Consider the following 22,190-nt stretch of genomic DNA (forward strand, 5'->3'; position numbering starts at 1 on the left):
ATAAAACCATCTCTTTTCATAAAAAAGTTATCCAGTGCACTTAGAACATGCTACATCATAAAAACCACGCTGAGTCCACACTATACTGTGTATATTTTTCCAATTCAAGCTCACTGACCCCCTGAAATCTTTCAACCATCTCCCAAGAACACCCGTCTTAGTGGAAATTTGTTACAAACTGGCATGTTTCAATTTTCAAGCAGCCACAGGCTAGATACATCCACTATCTCAGCAACATTTGGACAGATTGCTCCTATCGACATTTTTAATACTTCTTATCTCTTGGATACTCAGGGACTGCACATTTATGGAGAAAGATCACCATCTTGATTCCTTTTCACTTATAGATAAGTTGGCATGCTTCTGCTAATCCATGTGGTATATCGGAAAAACCAAATCCCAGTATTGACAAATGCAATCAAGTTTCAAACTCATTGTAGTTTACTAAAGAATCAAGAAAGAGAACCCCGCAAAAACGGCAAGATAAAACTTTGCTTATTTTATTCTAGTGCATGGAGAATAACAACAACAATAACAACAATTTTATTTCTTATGCACCTCTTCTCATGGCTTGTGGTGGATAAAAATTCAGAAACATTTCCCTCACTAGTCAAGATTGTGGACTTTTTTTTTTAACATTTTTAAAATAATGTATATGTTTGCTGACACCTGAATGAAAAATGAAGTCAGCTGTACAAAGCTTTCTTATACCATTCCAATTCACTCCTCCTTCAATGTTCCCATTAAAAGGTTACTCCTTTTCAACCATTTGATATGATTATTTCAGACTATTTTCCTTCATGTTTCACATGTTCCACTCTGCCTTCTGTAAAATTAGTTTTGAATAACAGCTGTGGCCAAATAATGCTCCCTCCTCTTTCCTAACATGACAGAATTGGCTGCATTGCCTAAGGCGCTCACACAGCCAAAGCAAAAGTAATCACATTGTGCTTTTGGCAACGTGTATAACAGTGATAACATTTTGAACAGGTGGATCCAGATCTTTTTTTCTCCTTTCGCAATCCTGCTACAAGTGCAACCAGACTATGGACACTGACAATGGATGTTTGAATGCTCTCTCTCTCACCCTTTTAGAATTTTACTAGGGTCCTGATACACATCTGGCTCTCTCAACAACTTCAAGTCAGAGAGGACAGAGCTGCACCTGCTTTGCATGTTTAATGGACAACCTCATTAAGACGCAGGTTCAGGAGGCCCCTATGCTTCCAAACACTGTAGGAGGAACAGAAGGCAGGAACAAGAGAGTAGGTAAGAAAATTATCCCCTTGGAGAATAGGAGGGAACACTGGAGAAAAATATGTAGCCCGATGGAATGGAAGTGATACACTATGTAGGTGACATAAAGTAAGCAAACTTTAATATTTCCAGAATTATGCAAGACACATATTTTTAAAATGTTCTCACATTACCTTTTGGCTTTTCTTCACTTGAATCTCTTTATGAAAAGTCTGAACTATATGCTATGCCACACCTGAACATTCAAAACCTTATTTATTTATTTATTTATTTATTTACAGCTTTTATATTCCGCCCTTCTCACCCCGCTGGGGACTCAGGGCGGATTAAAGTGTACACATATATGGCAAACATTCAATGCCAATTTTTGACATACAAACATATACAGACATACACAGAGGCTATTTAACCTTTTCTGGCCGCCACGGTCGCTTTCATCATCCATCTGTGACGCTGATGAAGCACTTCCGCATTCCCCGCATGCTTCCCCGCTGGAATGCTTTCCTGGAGTCTTCTTTATGGCCTCATAAATCAGTTAATTTAGCCTCCTCACACTTTTAAGGTGGTACCTTATTTTCCTACTTCACAGATGCAACTGTCTTTCGGGTTGCAAAGGTCGACAACAGGCTACACACAATTGGTTGGAAACCCACTCCAACCCGGGCTGGCTTCGAACTCATGACCTTTTTGGTCAGAGTGATCTTAATGCAGCTGACACTCAGCCAGCGGCGCCACAATCCCGGTGCATTAAATTGAAAAGTGCTGTCATGTTTCCTTAACATCAGCGGATGTTAACCAGATTTGGATTGCTGGTTTTAAATACATATGTATGTGAGTATGCATGTGTGTTTGCGGCCTTTAGATACCAGCCATTAGCAGAAAATGACTGCAGTGAAAGTTGGAATCCCTGTTGGCAGGGCAATGTGGCCGACACTTCCCTAGCTGATTGTGCCTGATTCCCTCCTTACCATCCATGGTAATATCACTCACTGCTCAAAGCAGGGCAGCCAAAAGCATTTTATATTCTTATAAACATGACATGGAGGGGTCTGAATTTCTTTAGAAAAGTTTATTCATGGAATGTTTGTTTACACACTTATATTGCTCTCTGTCCAGATATGTTTTTATATTGCATTGATATATATAAATGCATTATTTGCAGTTTGAAACACACTTTTCTAAAGCCTCTCCTCCAATTGCTTATAAATCATAAGTGAAATTAATGTGGTTTTTTCATATAATCTCTGTGTGCATATGAAAAGGGCTAAAGCACTGTGTGGGTTGACGCAAGAATTCAGCCTCACACACCAACACAAAGAACTTTCTGTATGATTGTCGGAGCAAGTGATGGGGGGGGGGGGGAGAGAGGAGGCATGTGTTCTTGCCACACTAGTCACAAATTTACAGTTTTATAAGGAAAAGTCCTACAAAAAAATTCCGCACAACTTCAGAATCATATAGCTGAATGGGGCCTCATGGGGCCATTGAGTCCAATCAGGGCCGTAGCCAGAAAAAAATTTCGGGGAGGGTTGACAATTTTGGGGGTGGGGGGTGAAAATTTCGGGGAGGGTTGAAAATTTTGTGGGTGGGTGGAGTTGAAACCTGCCTCATAGCTCACGCTGAAGCAAAGAGCACAGCAGGAGGCAGAGCAACTTTCAATAGCCTGCAGCTCCACCCCTATCAACCACCTCCACCAAGTCTGGCCCCCAACTTGGTTGCTTCACTACATAGGCTCTTGCTGCAAGTAATGACAGTGTGAATAAATTGTCAATATTTGCTTGAGATAGTGCTTACAGTTCTGGAGGGACTCTTAATTTTTTGCATCTCATAGACTTAGCATGGGGATTTGGTTAACCAGTTAAAATTCATGAGTAAACCAGGTTTTTTTTAAAAAATCTGAAACATTTCGGGGAGGGTTTGAACCCCTAAAACCACCCCCTCGCTACAGGCCTGAGTCCAATCATCTCCTCAGTGCAAGATTTCCATCTAAAGAAGGCCTGCACAACTTGGCAGTAGTAAGGGACCAAAATTAAATGGACTAAACATTTTTGGGCCACAGAGAGGTTTTGAAGGCCTCATTCCAGGTTTATGAGATGATTCCTTTCCTTCAGAGCAAACAGCAAAGCAGATGAACCTCAATTTCCCCACCTCTCCTCAGCAAGGTGACAAGCTGCAGTCCTTTTCTGAGTGAAAGAAGAAGTGCCTCAGCTCTTGCTGCTAATCCTTTCTCTTTGCCTCTGGGTTGCCTCTATCATCTCATCCTATGGTGGGGAAAAACATATGACCTCACACCTCAGTATCAATTAAAATTAATTAAACAATGTATTTCCTATTGATGTGGATAGTGTAAAGCCATAAAATATACAGCTATTTCTCCTTATCTAACAATTCATTATATCTGGCTGTTCAATAATTTGAGAATAGATGAAGACATTACTCTGATACTAAGGGGCTCTGAACTGGGGCCAATCACATGTGAAGTAAATGAATGGTGGGGAGTTGGTGGTTTTTCTGACTGGAGGAGGAGATGACAGAAGTAACCCGGAGAAAAAAGAAAAAACAAGAGTGACATAGCCAATTTTCTCCCTCACAAATGAATGGTGCAGATTTGGTGGTTTAACCACCAGATGAGGAGATGACAGAGACAAAGAGAGAAAAAATGCCAGAGGCAAGAACTGAGGTCCATCTTTTTTTAACGCCTCTTTTTCCTTCTAAAATGACCAAGTTTATATTACATTTTAGCATAACCTGGAGCCCAAGATTCGAACCTCCTTGAATAAAGGTCCATTACCTCTCAAAAAGTCATCCAAATTTCATACCCCTTAAAATTTCATTAAAAGTTTTGTAACATTGGTGCACAGAGAAAGGAAACACATACAAGGAACATACTTGGCTAGTCTGCTGTAGAGCTGCATGTGACTTCCCTCTATTAGGCTTAGGCTCAAAGTCTCTGAGGGCCACACCAAAGCCTTGTGAAGGCCACATCTGGCCTTTGGGCTGCATGTTGAGTATGTCTAATCTAAAGAGTCAAAACCCTTTTTGGAGGTACACAGAGAAAGAGACCCCACCACCTCTCTAGGCAACTGGTTCCCTTGCTGAACCACTCTTACTGTCAAGAAGTTCCTTCTAATGTTCAATCAAAATCTATCCTCCTGTAACATAAAAACATTAGACCTGGTCCTACCCTCTGGAGCAACACTCCTCCTTCAATGTTCCCATAAATTATTCCACTTGTAAAACACAGCACTATTTCTCATATTTCCCAACAGAGTCCTGGGTTAGTTTTAATTTTTATAATAGCTACGTTGCAGTATACACCAGACTGCCTCTTTGTTCAATGTTCCAGTCAGCTAAACATGATGCTATCTGGCAGAATGGGATATTGCCTCTGCTCCTGCCACCTGCCGCAGACCCAGCTTCACATTTCAGTATAACAATTGGGCCAGCGTGCCATTCTGTGCTGAGTGAGCATCCTCAGATCTGGTTAATCTGTTGGAGGTTGGGGGATGGGGGGCTTCTAGCATTTTGTTTTGTTATGTTATTGCATTTCACTCAGACATAAACCTTGATTTGAACTGAGTTAAGACAGCATTCCTTAATTTAGTTAAGTGTTACATATTTATGAAGCACAGCTGGTAAATAACATAGTTAGCTCTCTAACTTCAGTGAGCAATAGGATTATTAACTGATTAAATTAACACTGGGGTTAAGTAGAACCTTAAAAAGCCACTTTTCAGTACTATTATTGGGGAATGGGGGTTATGGTCTAATTTTCTCCCCAAACTCTGGTAATGAATTACCGCTCAATAAATGGGGAAGAGAGCAAACCTTGGCAAGAAAAAGCTGCAAGAAGATTTGGCCCTTAATGGCACATTACCACTTTCAAAAACATTATACAGTATTTACTTTGGTTATGCTGCATCATAGTTGAAATGAGAACAAATTTTAAACTAACATCTACAGCTGTGAAATTGGGTTTTGGCCAACCATTTATTTCCTTAAAAAGCATCCCATTCTAGAGCAGTTCTTAATTTCTCATACTTTGAAACCTCATATGATAATCAGATTTGGGACACGATGGGAACTGAAATGAAGGAAGCTCTCCTACTGCACCAAAAGGGAATAGTTTTTGAAATTGTTTCTCTCTTTTACATGCTTTTTCCCACATTCATGCTATATAGAACCCTTCTGCTGAAAGCACTCCAAGAATGTGTCGTTTAAAGTTAAATCAATGAAGTCAAAGAGCATGAGAGTCTTTACAGCTTGATCCCAAAAGATTCAGTCCAGATAGCAACAAAGGAAGCCTGCAATGCAGGATGAGGTCAAAGTTAGTTAGCCTGGTGATACTTCTGTGAATCTCATAAAAAGTAAGAAATATTTATGAAAACTAGGGTAGCATATATTAAGAATGGGAGATCTGTAGTCTTTCAAACAGATGCTATCTCATCAGAACAGCACCAGTCTCATCATCTCTCACCACTGATGGCTGTCACTGGTGGGAATTCATTGTCAAGCATCCGAGGATCCAGAGGTTCCCTGTCTTTTTTTACATTGGATTTTTAAAATATTACTGAAAAGAAAGACTCCAATAATGCCTGGAGTTTGAGGCAACTGCCTTTTCAGTCACCTTGCCCCAAAAAGGAAGATAACACACTGGTTAATTATTGAGAGGATCCAGAGAGGCTTTTTCAGCAATTGTCTAGCTATTGCTTCTTTTAAGCAAGTTGGAAAATTCCCTTCCCTGAGAGAGACACTAATAGTTTGTTGCATTTGAGATCAAATTTTATCTCCTCCATGGATGACCAGCCAAGAGGGGCAGGGATTAAGAAAGCAGGTTGTCCTCTGTACTTGTCCCAGCAGCTGGTCCACATCAACAGTACTCACCAATTGAAACTGATCCGGTGTAATCCTACTCACAGAGTTGTTGGACACCTGTTATCAACTTCTGCTTCAGCAATGTCATCTAAGTCAACTCTTATGTTAGAGGTTTTATCTTCAAAATGGTTATTAAAGGCATCACAATGAGCTACTGAAGATTCTAATAATAGGTTCAGAGGGGTGGGTGTTTGGGTTAAACCTTACACAACTCCAAACAGCTCAGCTGGATGTGAATCCAGAGACACCATACATGCAGAGAAGAAAGCTTTCTTCGCTGCATGTATTGCCACCTTATAGGAATGGAGAAGTCCTTTATATTGTTGCAGAAAAGTCAAGTTTTCTGGCCTCTGCACTCTAAGTTGTCATCCTTACCATTTCATTTTACTGAGGGTCTCTATGTAGGGCAGGCCATTTTAATAAACCCTCCACCTCTGCAGGGATAGGTTGTAGCTGTGATACTAGCCCTGACCAGAAAATGATCTATCCATGACAACTTAAAGATGTTGATCGACTATGTACCACTCATAAATTTGCTTACTTTAAAGTGAAACATGACCATAACATAAAACAAGAAACAGATATGAAAATATATCGAATATAATTTTGTTGTCACTAAATCTGAACTCAATATCTTAAATTGTTGTGGAGATAAGGCAAAACAGAGTCAATTAAATTTATCAGTGTTCACTTGCCAACTCCCCACTGGGTCTACTTTAGAGGGAATCAAATATTGGATTCAACCCATAATTAAAATAAATGATAGGCATGGACATATTACATAGTAATTGCTAACTATTTTACAAATATACCCAGTAAGAATACAACATAAAGTAAGATTCTGTGGTGGATAAATGTGATGCGTTTATTAACACTTTTCTCCCAAAAATGTTCACTATGCCAGGAATTTATACAGAGAGCTTACAATGCAGTTCCTTCTTTCACTAAAGGAGCAATAATAAATCTTTGTGCTCTGTGCTAGTAGGCTGCATGGAGAGCCCTGTCAACAACATTGCCTTTTCTAGTAGTGTGTCTGCAGCCCCTGCATACACATTCTCTATTAACCATGTATGTCAGAGAAATAAAACCAAGCTGCTGTGGTTACATCACTATTGCTTATATAAACTGCTGCAATATGTTTAAATCATAAACTCTTCAACAAACTAAGTGCAGCAAAGCAGGAGGGCAAATGTCAGCCCACCCTTCCTTTTCCTGGCTGGCGTTTCTGCAATTTTAATTCCTCTGGCTTCTGCTTCCTTCCTTTATCCAGAGGGACTTTCTGGTGTATTTTTTCACCCCCAGCTAAGGTGAATTCTCCCTCCCTAAAGAACAGCACTGTAAAGGTGGTTGATGTTTTGATTTCTGCTGATCCATCCTCATAGAAATTTGGGGTGGCTACCAATCTACACAAATGTATACACAAATTTAGAACTATCTAAAATTACTTGATTGAGATTGTAGTTTGTTTTGCTATATTTTGCTATAAAGCATGTTCGAAGCTAGTTTTCACGTACAATTTGCATTTACTGTGAATGGCTGTTATGAGCCCATTAGAGCAGTGGTTCTCAACCTGTGAGTCCCCAGATGTTTTGGCCTTCAACTCCCAGAAATCCTAACAGCTGATAAACTGGCTAGTATTTCTGGGAGTCATAGGCCAAAGCACCTGGGGGGGGGGGGGCACAGGTTGAGAACCACTGCATTAGAGGTTTAAAGCCCTCAGGAAAGGCCTGTCTTTTTGTCCCAACATGTTCTGTGGCCTGGTTTTATGAGTACCTTGGTGGTTACTCCCAAACTCTGGAATACCCTTCCTTAGATTGCTAGGATGTCTCCCTCAAAACAGAGGGTTGATCAAGGTCCTTATTGTTGAAAGAAATGAACAAGATTCCAAAAAAAATCCCAAGAGAATTTTTCCCCCTGTGTATTTTACTCTAAAGTAAGTCACTACGGAGAGAAAGCACAACAACAAAAGGAGTGCCATTGTCCTTTATTAAATTACAATTATGGTGTAACTTAATTATATCTCTGCCACTGGGGGGACGGGGGGGGGGGCAAATTCAGTACAAATAAGTAGTTGCTGTGAAGCTTTGGAGAGAACAATGTTTTTGTGTCTTAATGATAGCGCCAGGATATTACAATACTGGGTTATGTGCCATATTCTATCTCCCATGCTGTGTTCTTGGATGACCATGCCAGCAATTTGCAATATAAGCCTGGCCTACTCATTCCAACACATCTACCAAGAAACCTATTAATAATATTAGGTAATGATTAGTTGTATAGTTTCCTTTCAGTTCAAGAACCATGGGAATATTATTCAAGGACAGCTTGACAATAAAATGCTCCTTTCCATTAGGGGTTTAGTTTGTTCTCTCTGTTTATTAGTAAATGTGAAATTCTTCCTTTGGAATTTCCTGTTTTATTCTTAACTTCCTAATTTGTCAGTGATGATCTGCTTTGCCAGTATCAACAGTTTAAGTCATTAGCAAACATCAAATTCAATACTCTTAAGGTTACTCAAGGTCCTGTGTCTTTTCCTTTGCAAAGCTGCCCTGAGTCCCTCCGGGGAGATGGTGTCGGGGTACAGTTGTTGTTGTTGTTGTTGTTGTTGTTGTTGTTGTTGTTATGATGTATCAGAATGTCATCCATCACAAATATTAAGTTTCCTAAACTATATTTTGCTTTTGCTTGATTTTATCTATGCAATCTAGGATTTAGGAAAAACATGGAAGGAAAACCCAATAACCATTTTTCTAGGTTGAAGCATTGCATTGGTGTTTTACATCTTCCAATCTGGCTGTTTCTGTACACTGTCTATTAAAATTGTGTCACATCTCTACCATATGATGCTTTTTGAAAAGAGATGTCACAAGATTCCTGTGATGGTGCATCGGGCCCCACTTGTATGTGAATGTACAGTTGAATTGTTTGGCTATCTACTGCTTTCTATCAATGTTGTTTGCATCTGTTGAATTGCCTTCCCTGCTTAATTGTTGGCTCCTCCCCTTCCTGGAGAAGAGGGCAGGGCTTTCTTTTCATTCTACCATCAGACAGCTTTATAGACAGACGTGAAAAAGATTTGGCTCTAAAGCCTTTGTTTAAGCTATCTCTCATCACCAATTCTCAGGTTTTTACCCTTGAGACTCACACCTCATGCCCAGATCTTCCTGGACAACATTGAGGAGTCTCAAGCGCCTTCAAACCAGTCCTTTGGCACCAGAGGAAGACTTTGTGCCTTCAAATATAGGCCATTTGGATTGGAGTTGTGGATGCTCAGGCATTCACAGCCATTGAGAAAAGAGGGAACTTGGAAAGCTTCTCAGCTGCAAATTCCTTGAACCCAAGATTTCAGTGACTGTAACGTATATTTTCTCTATCCCCGTTGAAACATCAAGTTTATGCCTAAGAAAGATAACTCATTGTGAAGACCATTTCGAGTTATCTGTTGTGTCTTGGTCCTTGGGAGTTCCAGTTTCCTAAAGGAGGGCAAGAAGCAATCCCCTGGGGAGAGATATCACGTCCATGTATCTTTCACTAAGACCTATAGCCCCAGGCACAATGGCAGAATTCCCTCAATGCCTGTGCAATACTTCAGGCAAATTTAGTGCACCTGGGCCAGTCTTGCACTGTTGCCATTTGAATAAATTAGATTTTTGTCCACTTATTGCCATCAGAGTCAAACTAGATGATAGATAGAGGATAAATGTCAGTCTCCCAACAGTTTTTATTTCTTTTGAATGACAGGAAGGTGCAACTCAAAACTGCCTCTCCCAAGCTGCCTTTCTATTCAAGTTACATTTGCCACCCTGTAATGATGCCTGGAAATATGTTGCTTGCCTCATGTAAGGCCATAACTGGCTAAATTATGAGGCCCATAAGTTAAAATGTGGCCTAACAGGGAGGTTAGTCCATGGGGCATCTTTTCTACTGGATGCATCTTGGCAGAATAACTAAGTAAAGGTTTCCCTTGACAGAATAACTAGTCCCCCACAAAATCTCCCAAATATGTCAAAACAACAAATGTAAGGTCTATAGACTCACATTAATTTCACAAGCTATTTATATGCTTCCAATAATTTCTGCACTCTTCTAAAATTTGTTTTTAAAGAAAGGGCTCAAAATGTTCCAAACCTTACTCTAGGGATTGGAGGGGGCAAATTTGCTAAGTTCCCTCCTTCTTGGGCTGTTTTAGACTCAGGGAGTTCTTTTCTCAAAATCAAAAATAATTTCTGGCTACACAAACAATTCCAAGCCAAAATATAAACTGCCACCAAACAAGAAGAAACACTAAGGAAGCGACGTCTCTGGTAATGCCATGGCCAGCTCAGTAGCCATGAATACAAACCTTCAAACCAAGGCTTCCAAATGTGTCAGACTGTAGCTAATAGATCTGCTCTGCTAGTTGTTTCTGGAAGAAAGGCGCATGACTGGATCCCCAGGCCTTTGCTCCTTCTCTGGATGTGTACGTGTGGGAAGGGAATTTTGGCTATAGGCCTGGCAAGAGGACTGCTGAACGTCCCCCTCCCTTGGGAACCATTGTGCACACAGTTTCTGTGGTGCTGAAAGGCCAGTTAAGCCTTGTAGGATCCTTGGTCTGGAGAAAATACTGGGAAAAGATGCAAAGTAAAGATCTGCTCTGAGCTCTAGTATAATCAACTCTTCCACAGTCAATGGAGAAGATAAACAGTATGCATTCCGGAATTCCAGATTGCAAATATCTAATGTCCTGAACACTCCTAAATGGAAAAGTTGTTTTGTTTTCCAGATCACTGTTCCACTTCTGGCATCTTTCTGCATGTTTTGCATTTCCAAAACATTCTGCTGCCATGACATGGAACTTGACACATCAAAAGAAAAGCAATTCTAAATCCCACTGATTTCAACCAGAAAGTATTAGACATATATGTTTCTCTCCTACCATCATATTTAGTAGTGCTTAGCCTTGAATGGATTTTTTTCATTAGTTCTCAAGGAAGGAAAACACACTTTGCTTTGTCCAGAGGAAGCTAAATATGTAATGTCCAAGAATTAATCTGGGACACATGGTACACTGTGTAACAATGCAGATGTTATTTGTGCTTGGCAAAGATTGTTTCCAGGTGTTTTGAATTAAATCTGCAATGCTAACTGAGAGTCTGAGATACTAACAATGCCAAAGCTTTCAGCTTACTCCCTAGTGATAATAATTTTACTTACTCATGGGATAAATATGTATCAGTAATACTTTAATTCACAGAGAGAATTTCTGCCTGAGAAATGCTAATACGATTTCCCAGATGCATAGAGCCAGATTTTGACGGGTACTACAGTAACATAGTAAAGCAAAGACTTGACAAAGGCATTATTTTGCTTTCTATCTTTTCTAGAACCAGACAGACGGATTGTTACTATCAGACCAGAGATGACAGGATAAGAAATAACAGGAATGGAGAGAGCATGTGAATTATTCGCCAGGTGCTCTGAGGACAGAGATTTCCCTATCATGGAGCCAGAATAAGGTGGCTACTTCAAACTACATAATTAATGGTAGCAAACATGTCACTTATTTACTGTGCTATTGTAATTTTGTGTTATGTGAGAGAAACAATACTTTTCTCCCACTACCACATACATTGACATTTGCAGGTACTAAAGGCTGCTGACTCTCACTACTCCATGCAAAACAGTTAAAAGTAGTCAGTGCAAAAATAAAAAGTCTGCTGAAAAGCTGTTCTAAATATCATGAAAAATATTGTGTTTTGAAATCAACAGACACTGTCTGGCCCTAACAATGACTTTTCTGGCACAGCTTAATAAACAGATGTGTGTTTACATGTAAACATGTGTATCTACAACCAACAAACAATGAACTACAAGACACTGCTAGCACCACAGCCTGATTTGTAGAGTATCATATTAAATTAAGTTTTGTTAATGTATCTTTGTAAGATAGGAGTGGGGATATTTGGGCATTAATAGCAAGGTAACTAACAAATGTGATTTGATCTATTTCAAGAATGTCCAAAATTGTGCAGTTGGTAGCCTTGTTGGTAAATTGCATACTGGCTTATTGTAATCTCTGCTGATTTTGGAGTTCATTCCCTCTGACCTTTTAGTGTTGTAATAATAGTTTTTTTTTTTTGCATTTTAATTGTAATGTTAAATTGTATATGCTTTTACATTGTCCTGAAACCCACTTCTGAATAAAAAGTAGTCTAGAAACATAAATAACAGTCCTGTTGATGAGGAAGATTTTAGCTAGTAGTGGGGGAGGCTTAAATACCCCAAAGGTATCAGAGTCTGTCTGGTCTTGGAAGCTAAGCATGGTCCACCTTAGTTGGTAGTTGGATGGGAGATCTGCAATGTATATCGGCTATATTGGACTATATTTTAGAGGAAGGAATTAGCAAAAGCACCTTTGAGGGCCCTTCTTAATAGACAATACAATGCAGTTCAAAGCTACTTGAGGCAACAGTGGCTACAAAATGCACAGCGCCAATGTAGACTAAGGCACACATCTAAGACATATAACTTATTTTTAGAAGTCATTGTGAAGCCCAACGGTGCAAAAAAAAAAATTGCAATGCAGCAGATGCCAGTGTATCCCAGATCCAAGGCAAAATCCACTGTGCAAAATGTGGAGTGCATTGCAGACAGCTGCTGTTGCTAAAGAGCAGTAAAGAATCCAGAGGGGGGAGTGGGAAGCACGGACTGAAAGGGGTGATTACATTACTTCTTCTTTTAACTGTTCTTTTCCCTTTTTAAAATCCCATATGCCTCCAGTGGACTGATGGACATTTCTCCTGAAAAAATGAGACACCCCCCCCCCCCCTCTGAAAAGCAGTTTGAGGCCAGGTTCCATGACTGATGTGATCACCTTCCTCATCTCAAACCAGCGCTAGGCATGGAAATTTGATCATTGTTGCAACAAATCCACTTTCTCCCAAATTGTTTCCAAGCTGGATTATAGTATCAGAGTAAAAGCACCTATAGACTTTCTTGCCCTAAGACAACCCTATGAAATTCATGGTGTCATCATAACTTGAGGTACATACACACAGTGGAGGGGTTTCTGCACCACAACCATCAGTGTCTAGGTTTTGCATTAGGGAGATTGCAAAACCTAGACACTATGACATCTCTTTTCAAGGGGGAAATGTGCATGCTAAATGCAGCAAAACATTGTAATGTCATGCTTAGTTTGTCCTGCACAAGCTGCTGACTACTGGAATCAGACAAAAATTAGCTACCCACAGCTAATTAGGAGCACAGCTTGTTTAAAGGACTTGCTATATAGCCACACAAGATACAGGAAAAATGTTTGCATTGCTTCTTTCAATGTTATTTGAGTGCCTCCCCCTTTAAAACAATTGCATGTTTTAAGTGAGGGGCACTATTGCATGTAAACAGAGGTCTTTTCCCTCTCTTTGTTTACAGCAGTGGTTCCCAACCTTTGGTCCTCCAGTTGTTTTGGACTTCAACTCTCAGAAATCCCAGGCAGCTCACCAGCTGTTAGGAATTGGGCAAGCTGAAGTCCAAAACAGCTGGAGGACCAAAAGGTTGGGAACAACTGGTTTACAGGGAATAGGTATGAGCTACTTTTGGGACTGCAAAACTGGACAAAACGCTATGTAATATCTATACGACTAACTGTAGATAGGTAACAGGTAGGCTGATCAGTATGGAAGACAATTGGCAAGACAATTGGTATGTATAAACAATTTATAAATACTATTGAGCATAAGAAGCTGAACTAGATACATAATTTTAAAAGATTAAAAAATTAATCAGATCACTATTACTTTATTGTTTTCTTGTAAATGTCACTATTGATTGCTGAAAGCCATTTGTTTTGTGTTCGTCTACTTGTATTTTATATGACAAGATATTTTATATTTAAAAGGTCATTTTTTATTATTACTTCCTTCTAAAGCTAATGAAGTCTTGTTTTAAGTTGGGAAAAATAAGCGTCTCTTCATTTTGAAGAACAAAGCACGTTTTGTATTAAGGTCTTCATCTAATGCATTCAACAGCTGGACAGACTGGAAACATGAATCCCAAAATAAAGTCCTAAAAATATCCAAGAATGATCTTCTGTTGTTTAAAGTTTGCATAAAAACAATGTTCCAATTTCAAATTATCTGTTTCAATACTTTTATTAACAGTTCCTGGACACACTGTGGGTCCTGACCACTAATGGAGTCCCTGTAGCTCAACGTTGGGCTTCTGAAAAATGTGGCAACTGTAAACGTTTTGTAAACATTACCCAGTGCTGTTTTAGACATTTACACAAATATGTTATGCAGTGTTTACAATGGGTGATGCAGAAGATGCTTCAGCTGTACTCCACAAAAAAGTAAAATTGGCCTCTTTAGCAATCCTTGCAAATGCTGATTCATTGTCAGTAAATGTTTGATCTTTATATCTATGCTATATACCTATACAGCAAGGGTCACATATTAGTTTTCTTGGGCTGAAAAGAGTTGTGAGTGGAAAAGTTTAAGAAGCCGTGCTCCAGGATACCACAGTACCCCCTTGGCCATCCTTCCCTTTCAACACCCACAGGGTTAACATTAATTTTTGATTCATTGTTGTGAGATAAAGTAGACGCCTTCCTATTATACTTGGTGACAAGCTGCAGTTCAAAGATTATTTCCAATGGTACACATATCCTAATAAACACTAATAACACTAAAATACCCTCCATGTGGCATGGCTAGTGCTGTAGTGTGCTGTTGTGAGCAGTGAAACTCCAACAATTTATAGGAAATACATTTTAAGAGACTTCTATAAAGTTTCTTGGTGGAACTGCAGTGGGAGCAAGAGAACCCTAGGGAACAGCTGAAGTTTAGGAACAATCTTTGAAGGCAGCCCCACATAGAGTGCATTACAGAAATACAGACAGGATGTAACTAATGCATGTACCACTGTGGTCAGATACAACATCTCAAGAAATGAGTCAGTTGACACAAAAGTTTTAAATGTGCAAAGGCACTTCTGCATCACTGCAGATATCCGGGCCTCCAGGTTCAATGCCAAGTCCAGAAAGACCCCCAAACTGTGAACCTGTATCTTCAACAGGAGTGTAACCCCATCCAGCACAGATTGAATTCCTATTCTCTGGTCTGCCTTTCAACCAACCTGGAACACCTCTGTTTTGGCTGGATTGAGTTTCAATTTGTTTGTCCTCATTCAGTCCATTACTGATGACAGGCACTGGTTTATGGTCAGGACAGCTTCCTTGGCTTTAGGTGGAAAGGAGAGTTGAGTGTCATCTGCATATAGATAGAACTGCACCCCAAAACTCCAGATGTCCTCTTCCAGCAGTATCATGTATATGGTAAACAGAATGGTGGGGTGGGGGTGGGGGAATGAGGTCCTCACAGGTCAATGACCAGGGGTCTGAACATGAGTCTCCCAGCATCACCTTCTAGATATGCCCCTCCAGGAAGGAAAGGAGCCACTGTAAAACAATGTCTCCCAGTCCCATCCCAGTGAAGAAGCCTACAAGTATACCATGATTGATTATATCAAAAGCTGCTGAGAGGTCCAAGAGAGGGACATCCCGTTCAATAACCAGGCCTGAAACCATATTGAAATAGATCTAGAGATAATCTAATACTAAAATATAGCTTAATTATCTCTCACTCACACTCTCTCTTATATCTTGCCCGCCAATGTCCACCCCCCACCCTTAACACACTATGCTACATTCCATATCTTAACTCCTTTCAGTTATCAACTGATTTATATATTGCTGCAAGAGAGAGTCCAAAAGCGACAGACTAAAACCTGGAACCTCAATCAGTGACTGATACCAGATGAGAAACTGTCCCCTGGGCACACAGAAGACTTGGTGACTTGGAATGCACTGAACAGGATGCACTTTGGTACCACGAGATGCAGAACCAATCTTAAGAAATGGGGCTACAAAGTGGAATCCACGACATGTGAGTGTGGAGAAGAGCAAACCACAGACCACCTACTGCAATGCAGTCTGAGCCCTGCCAAATGCACAGCAACACCAGAGGCACTCCAAGTGGCCAGCTTCTGATCAAAGGAAATCTAGTATAATGCAAAGTTTTTAAACTTTGTGGTTTTTTATACATTATAACTGTATTCTCAATTTACTTCTGACACGATAAATAAATAAATAAATAAATAAATAAGCTGACTTGTATGCTTTAAGTATTCAGCCCATATTAGGCTTACCCTCTCCTCTGGATAGTGGCAAGATGTTCAAAACAGTAATGAAATCCATAATTTCAGCATTGCTGAAATTAGGTGGGAGTGTAACCTGGCCAAACAAAATATAGAAGTAAGGGGAATCTGTCGGTTTCCATGGAATGAAAACCTGAAAGTTTTTCAAACAGTGTGGCACAATTTATATTTCTTATCTCTGTAGCTATCTTCCACAGTCCAAGCGAATTCCAGTGTTTTGGACTTTCTGCCCATGCAGCATGGTCAATGTTCAGGATACTAGATCTTGTAAGAGTTTTTTACGCTTTTTTGACTTGCAACCTCTTTTTACCAGACAAATGCTTATGTGACCCCAAATATATAAAGGATGAAGGGGGGAGGGGGGTGAAGGTTGGGGAAGGGGTCCTCACCCATCCTTTAAAAAGCTCTGATCTCAAATATCAGGAAGGCACCAGCTTAGGAAAATTGCCCTTTAGTTTCAACATGCTGTAATTCCTGGAAGCTCATAGCCAATTTGAATTTTTTTTTTTGCAAAACAATTCTTTTTTTAGATGTCTCTTTTCAATTTACAAGCGTGTGCATACTAAGGGAGATACTGAACTTAGGTTTGCTTCCTTCTGAGAAGTATTCCTGCTATCAGAGGATAAATGTACTGTAACTGTCAGCTGGGCTGAATCATGCTGGTTATGTGTACTTGCTTGCTATGGTTTGGCATTGGCTTTGCTTGCTGTACCTGCACTGGTGGCTCCCATTTGATTTGGGCAGTGAATCTATTCCAGGCTTTGTCTAGCATTGACTGTGTGATGTGGTTTAGTTTTTGGGCTACTGAAGTGCATCAAGAGACTTAACTCAGACTTTCCACTGACTTTCCACTGAAAGCCTTTTTTTGCACTGCAGTGCATTTTGGCGGTATATGTTTTTGTTGCCACCACAGTTGGAAGCTCACTTCAAACTGAATTATATGGTTAGTGTAGATGTACATAGCTTGTTATAACACATTGCAGCTGGGGAAAATATGTCTGCCTCCATCTACTATGGATATAGCATCTAGGCTCAGGATGGAGTAGGGGAATCCAAGAAGATGGCTGAGGATATCAGTGTTCCTACTAATCAGAAAAGCCCAGAGCTTCAGACCTGGCTTAGTTACATCACCAAACCAAAGCCTTCAGGGGATCAAATCTGCTCATTATAACAGAAAGACTTATCTTCACTTAACTAAACATTTGGATTAATATCTATCTCTGAAGTACTGGAAAAAATTACCAGCCATACACATAAAAACCAGATTCTTTCTGTTAAAGGACAATGGTACTTACGCGGGATCCTTTTTCGGGCAAGCATTCACATCCTCCACTGCAGTCTCTTCCTGCACATGGTCCTGTATAAGATTTTCCTCCCTGAAAGGGAAAAAAACATATTTAAAAACATGACAACAAATAAGAATCCAAGTATGTGGCATACTCAAGAGTAGCACTTTTAAATGAAGACCTATCATGAGAGGGTTCATTCTGTTATCATAAGTTTTAAGGTTTTTGACTATTTAAGACTCACCATTAAATAAAAAAGTATTTTGTACTTGTTTGCTTTAAGATGGATTTTTTAAAAATGGTATTGTGTCCCATGATGCTAAAAAGGGACTGATTAAATATTCTGAGTCAAAGGATATGATTAAAAAATTGAACAGACTGATAAGAAATACAATTAAATAGGCTATATATGCTTTACAGAGTGTAAGTAATTCCTCTTAATCCTGATATATTACATACGCTGACATTTTTGTTGGGATGGAAGTCAAAAGAATGCAAGATAACTAGTGGCATTGAAATGGCCTATTTTCACTATTATTTCATTTTCCACTATTATCTTAGTGGAAAATGGTACAATTTATTCCTCATGTATGTTTGTTGATATGCAAGCATTAAACTATATCGCTGAAAAGAAGAGACACCAGATTTCCCCAATTTAGGCCCTTCAAGGCCTTTTGGGATATATGTATATCTCCAAGGCCTTTGAATTTTTGAAAGGTGGACCAACACTGCTTTGGGTCCTGAGTGAGAATTGAGGATTTAAGGTCCAAATGGGAGTGTACAAAAGACCAGAATCCAGAAGTCTAAATGAATATGCCTCATCACAAAGGGTGAAATTAGCTTTTTGTTTCACTGGAAAAGCAGGTCCTGGTAAAAAGCCAAGAAAATACTTGATGAGTTACATGTTTTCTAACCCCTTTAACACAATGCAATGGAAGAGGGCAATGGAAATTTTAATTAAAGAAATAGCTCTCCAGGTGCTGGACTGCAGCAGCAGCAGCAGCAGTAGCAGCAGCAGCAGCAGTAGTAGTAGTAATAATAATAATATAAAACTTTATTCAGGATGGTTTACACACAAAAAAGGGGAAACATTTGATGCACATAAGCGAATATAGGCCTTGTATATCCCTTTCCTAAATCCTAGCTAATTGTTCAAATGGCTGGGAACTGCAGTTCAAAATATCCAAAAAAGAATCCAGTTAGAGAAGTCTGTCTTAAGGATTCGATAAAGGTTTACCTACAAGATACTATTTATTACACATAACATTTGCCACAGATGCTAGTTGTTCTTTTAAATCTAGATGCAAAGATTTTAGGCTTGCTTTCAACTTAATTTTGTTGGTTAAAACTCTTAAATACACAATATATTCAGCACTTTCTTTCAGCTTTCAGACACTCAGACATTTGTTCATAAGCTGGTATCATGTTAACAAAAACTAACATTTTGATTTTGAGGTATAAATTAGTCTACAGGTTAAACAGCTGGGAATTAGGATGCAGATACATTTAAGAAGAGACTTTTTTAAATTAAGGATCTTAGCCTCCCTGATTCCCTTCCAGAAGATGGGGCAGATTTACTACTACTACTACTACTACTACTACTAGAAACAACCTCAGTATATATCTGAAATTGCATCTCAGTGTTCTACATGCTGGCCTAGACTTGCATTTTTTTAAAAAATCCTATGCAGTTTATAGAAGAATAAAACACACAGAAAAGCAAACCATTCCAAAGACAACCTGTTTCCATGCACACTGTGCTCAGAAACACAAGGAGAAGAAACACAGTGCAAAAATCTAATGTACGCATAGTCAGAGGTAGAAATGGTTGGATTACTCAGAAGTAAGTATAGCAGGCAAGTTTTGAAAGAATCTCAAATCCATCCTTTCTATTAACAGTAGTATGTCATCACCATCATCATCATCCCTGTAGCCAAAGAAGTGTGGGCCCCCTGGTGCAGCAGTGGGTTAAACTGCTGAGTTGCTGAACTTGCTGACTGAAAAGTTGGCGGTTTGAATCCAGGGAGTGGGGTGAGCTCCCATTATTAGCTCCAGCTTCCGCTAACCTAGCAGTTTGAAAACATGCAAATGTGAGTAGATCAATAGGTACCGCTTTTGCAGGAAAGTAACAGCACACCATACAGTCATGCTGACCACATGACCTTGGAGGTGTCTATGGGCAACGTTGACTCTTCAGCTTAGAAATGGATATGAGCACCACCCGAGTCGGACACGACTAGACTTAATATCAGGGGAAACCTTTCCCTTTATCTTTAGCAAAAGAAAATAGCTCAGTGCTCCTTCTTTTCTACCATCACATTCTGAGGAGGAAAACCATTCTGATGATATTATTTAAAAATTACAACTGCACAAAGGAATGACAAATCCTTCAATAAATTATGATAGTTACAAATTGGTGAAACTGTAAAGATCACAGAAAGAAATTAATCACAAAGTAATGCTCCAGTAATTTCCATGTATTAAAAGTACAGTTTTGCAGAAAATAATTACAAATTTTACAATAGAAATTTACAATTTTCCCTCCTTACAAATAACAATAATAATAAGGTGGTGGAAGACGCACATATCTTAAACATTTTAAACATCTTTTAAACTTTTTATTTATAATTCTTCACAGTACCACTGCAGTAGGAATGATATCCCTCCATTTTCTGTACTACTCCTGAAAAATAACATCTTAGAAGAAAATGGAAAATATTTCCCTATGATTTTTTTCATTTAATGTGAGCCTGGAAAATGTGAAACTGGCAATGAAGCGTACAAACAAGTCTCTGGCCAGGGGTTTTGTCCTGATTTTAATTTTTGTTTGTTTTAAGTACTGTGCTGTTCTGGTGATCATTGTCTTTTTATTGTTGCTCACCATAGCTTTGCTAACAGTCACTGGGACTGAATGAACTGGCTGCTGCAAGAGGACACTGTGTACTGTCATAGGGGTGGAGGAGGTAAACTAAGTAGTTAAGCAGAAGGGAAATATGGTTGTGGTGTGGTGTGGGTGTCTTTTGGAAACATTTGAAGAACAATTTGCATTAGAGGTTTAGTGTTATCTGGGCACCCCCTGTGTTTCCAATAGCTGTTACTTGCATTTAACAACTGGGTGAAAATCTACCCTTCTGTGATATCACATGAATTGAATTTAACTCCATGTGAATTTGTCTTACAACTAAGGTGTTATTTGCACTGGCCCTATATCATCATCATCATCATCATCATCATCATCATCATCATTATCATGTTCAGGTTTCAACTAGAAATTGCTCCTACATGTCCAGACTTCAGGTTGGTAATGTGGAGTAAAGCCAATTTAGCCAGGTTTCCCACATATTAGAAGTTGGAAGAATGCTCTAGAGTTTTAATGAAATTCCAGAGTAGTCCAGTACTTCAGAGCAAATGAACCAGCGCTAACTTGAAACTGCCCACTGCCCACATGGGTCAGCACTACATCCCATTTTCCACTGATACAGGAAGAAATGGATGGATCAGGGTTATACTGTTTCTGTTGCCATGGCCGCCAGCCAAAGAACTCAGTCAACAAAGGTACCTGACAATCGCCAGGTACCTTTGTTGACATTAGCAAAGATGCCTGTGTCAGCAGGTAAAAGGAGGGGTCAATCCTGCCCTTCTCCTTGGTCATGTAGACACCTTTGATGTTAGCCAGGAGCTGTCCAGACAGAGCTCTCCACCAGCTACTGCAGTGAAAGGATGACAGCTTGAGTAAAGGTGAATATCCAGTAGGATTATTTGGATTCCACTCCCACCACCTTTCTCAGTTCCAAAGTGGAGCTCTGAGAAATCCAGGGCTGGTCCAGAGTACAAAAAGTGTACATGTAGATGATCTTGCACACTTAAGGGAGGTTGCTTGTATTTAGCAACATTTCTACTTTGGTTTTGATGGCTTAGTTTAACAAAGGAATTCTCAAAACATCCCACATTCAAACTGGTTGACCTACAAATTGATCGGCATAGTCTAACAGTCAATCCCTGAGTTGACAATTGCAGGACATCAGGTAATATATGTAACACAAATACACCTAAATATGCAACTAGAATTTTATAATAGTAGAATAAGATAAAGTGAGCAACATTTCCCCCTCTGAATGTTTAGTGTTTATACCGAACGTTGTGTACAAAGTATTAATAAAGGAAGACTTGTCATTACTAGAAATCAGACTTTTAAAGATTCAGTGAATTTATAAATGTATCAAGTAATGAAAGCGGCAAATACCACAATAATTTAAAATTTTAAAAAATCTATTCACATTATCCAAGAATACTAATTTCCTCTTTACTCACTTTTTCTGAGTAAACATGTCTAGGAAACATGATCCTAAAGGATCTAAGACAAATACAGCTCATGGTTTTTCTACTATTCAATTTATGTCCCTATGGGGAGATGGGGCAGGATACAAATAAAGACGACAACGATGACGATGATGATTAGTTTACTAATCTTAATCTTTTTTTTGGGACCATTTATTTCTTATACCTATTTCTGTTTACAATGAGTACAAGATGAACACTACAATTCTCGAATTCTTCATTACTTTGGACTGAAAT

The 22,190-nt window shown here is 39.3% G+C and overlaps 1 protein-coding gene across 1 annotated transcript in view; it reads right to left on the reverse strand.

The window, feature by feature from the left end:
• COL4A2 (collagen type IV alpha 2 chain) overlaps positions 1–22,190 on the reverse strand; it is a 142,590-nt gene that overhangs the window by 86,323 nt on the left and 34,077 nt on the right. The window contains exon 4 of the mRNA XM_060784984.2: positions 17,625–17,705. Coding sequence (XP_060640967.2) covers positions 17,625–17,705 — 81 coding nt within the window. The remainder of the gene's footprint in view (positions 1–17,624; positions 17,706–22,190) is intronic.

This window comes from Anolis sagrei, chromosome 1, assembly GCF_037176765.1.
Source record: "Anolis sagrei isolate rAnoSag1 chromosome 1, rAnoSag1.mat, whole genome shotgun sequence".
Lineage (NCBI taxonomy): Eukaryota > Metazoa > Chordata > Lepidosauria > Squamata > Dactyloidae > Anolis > Anolis sagrei.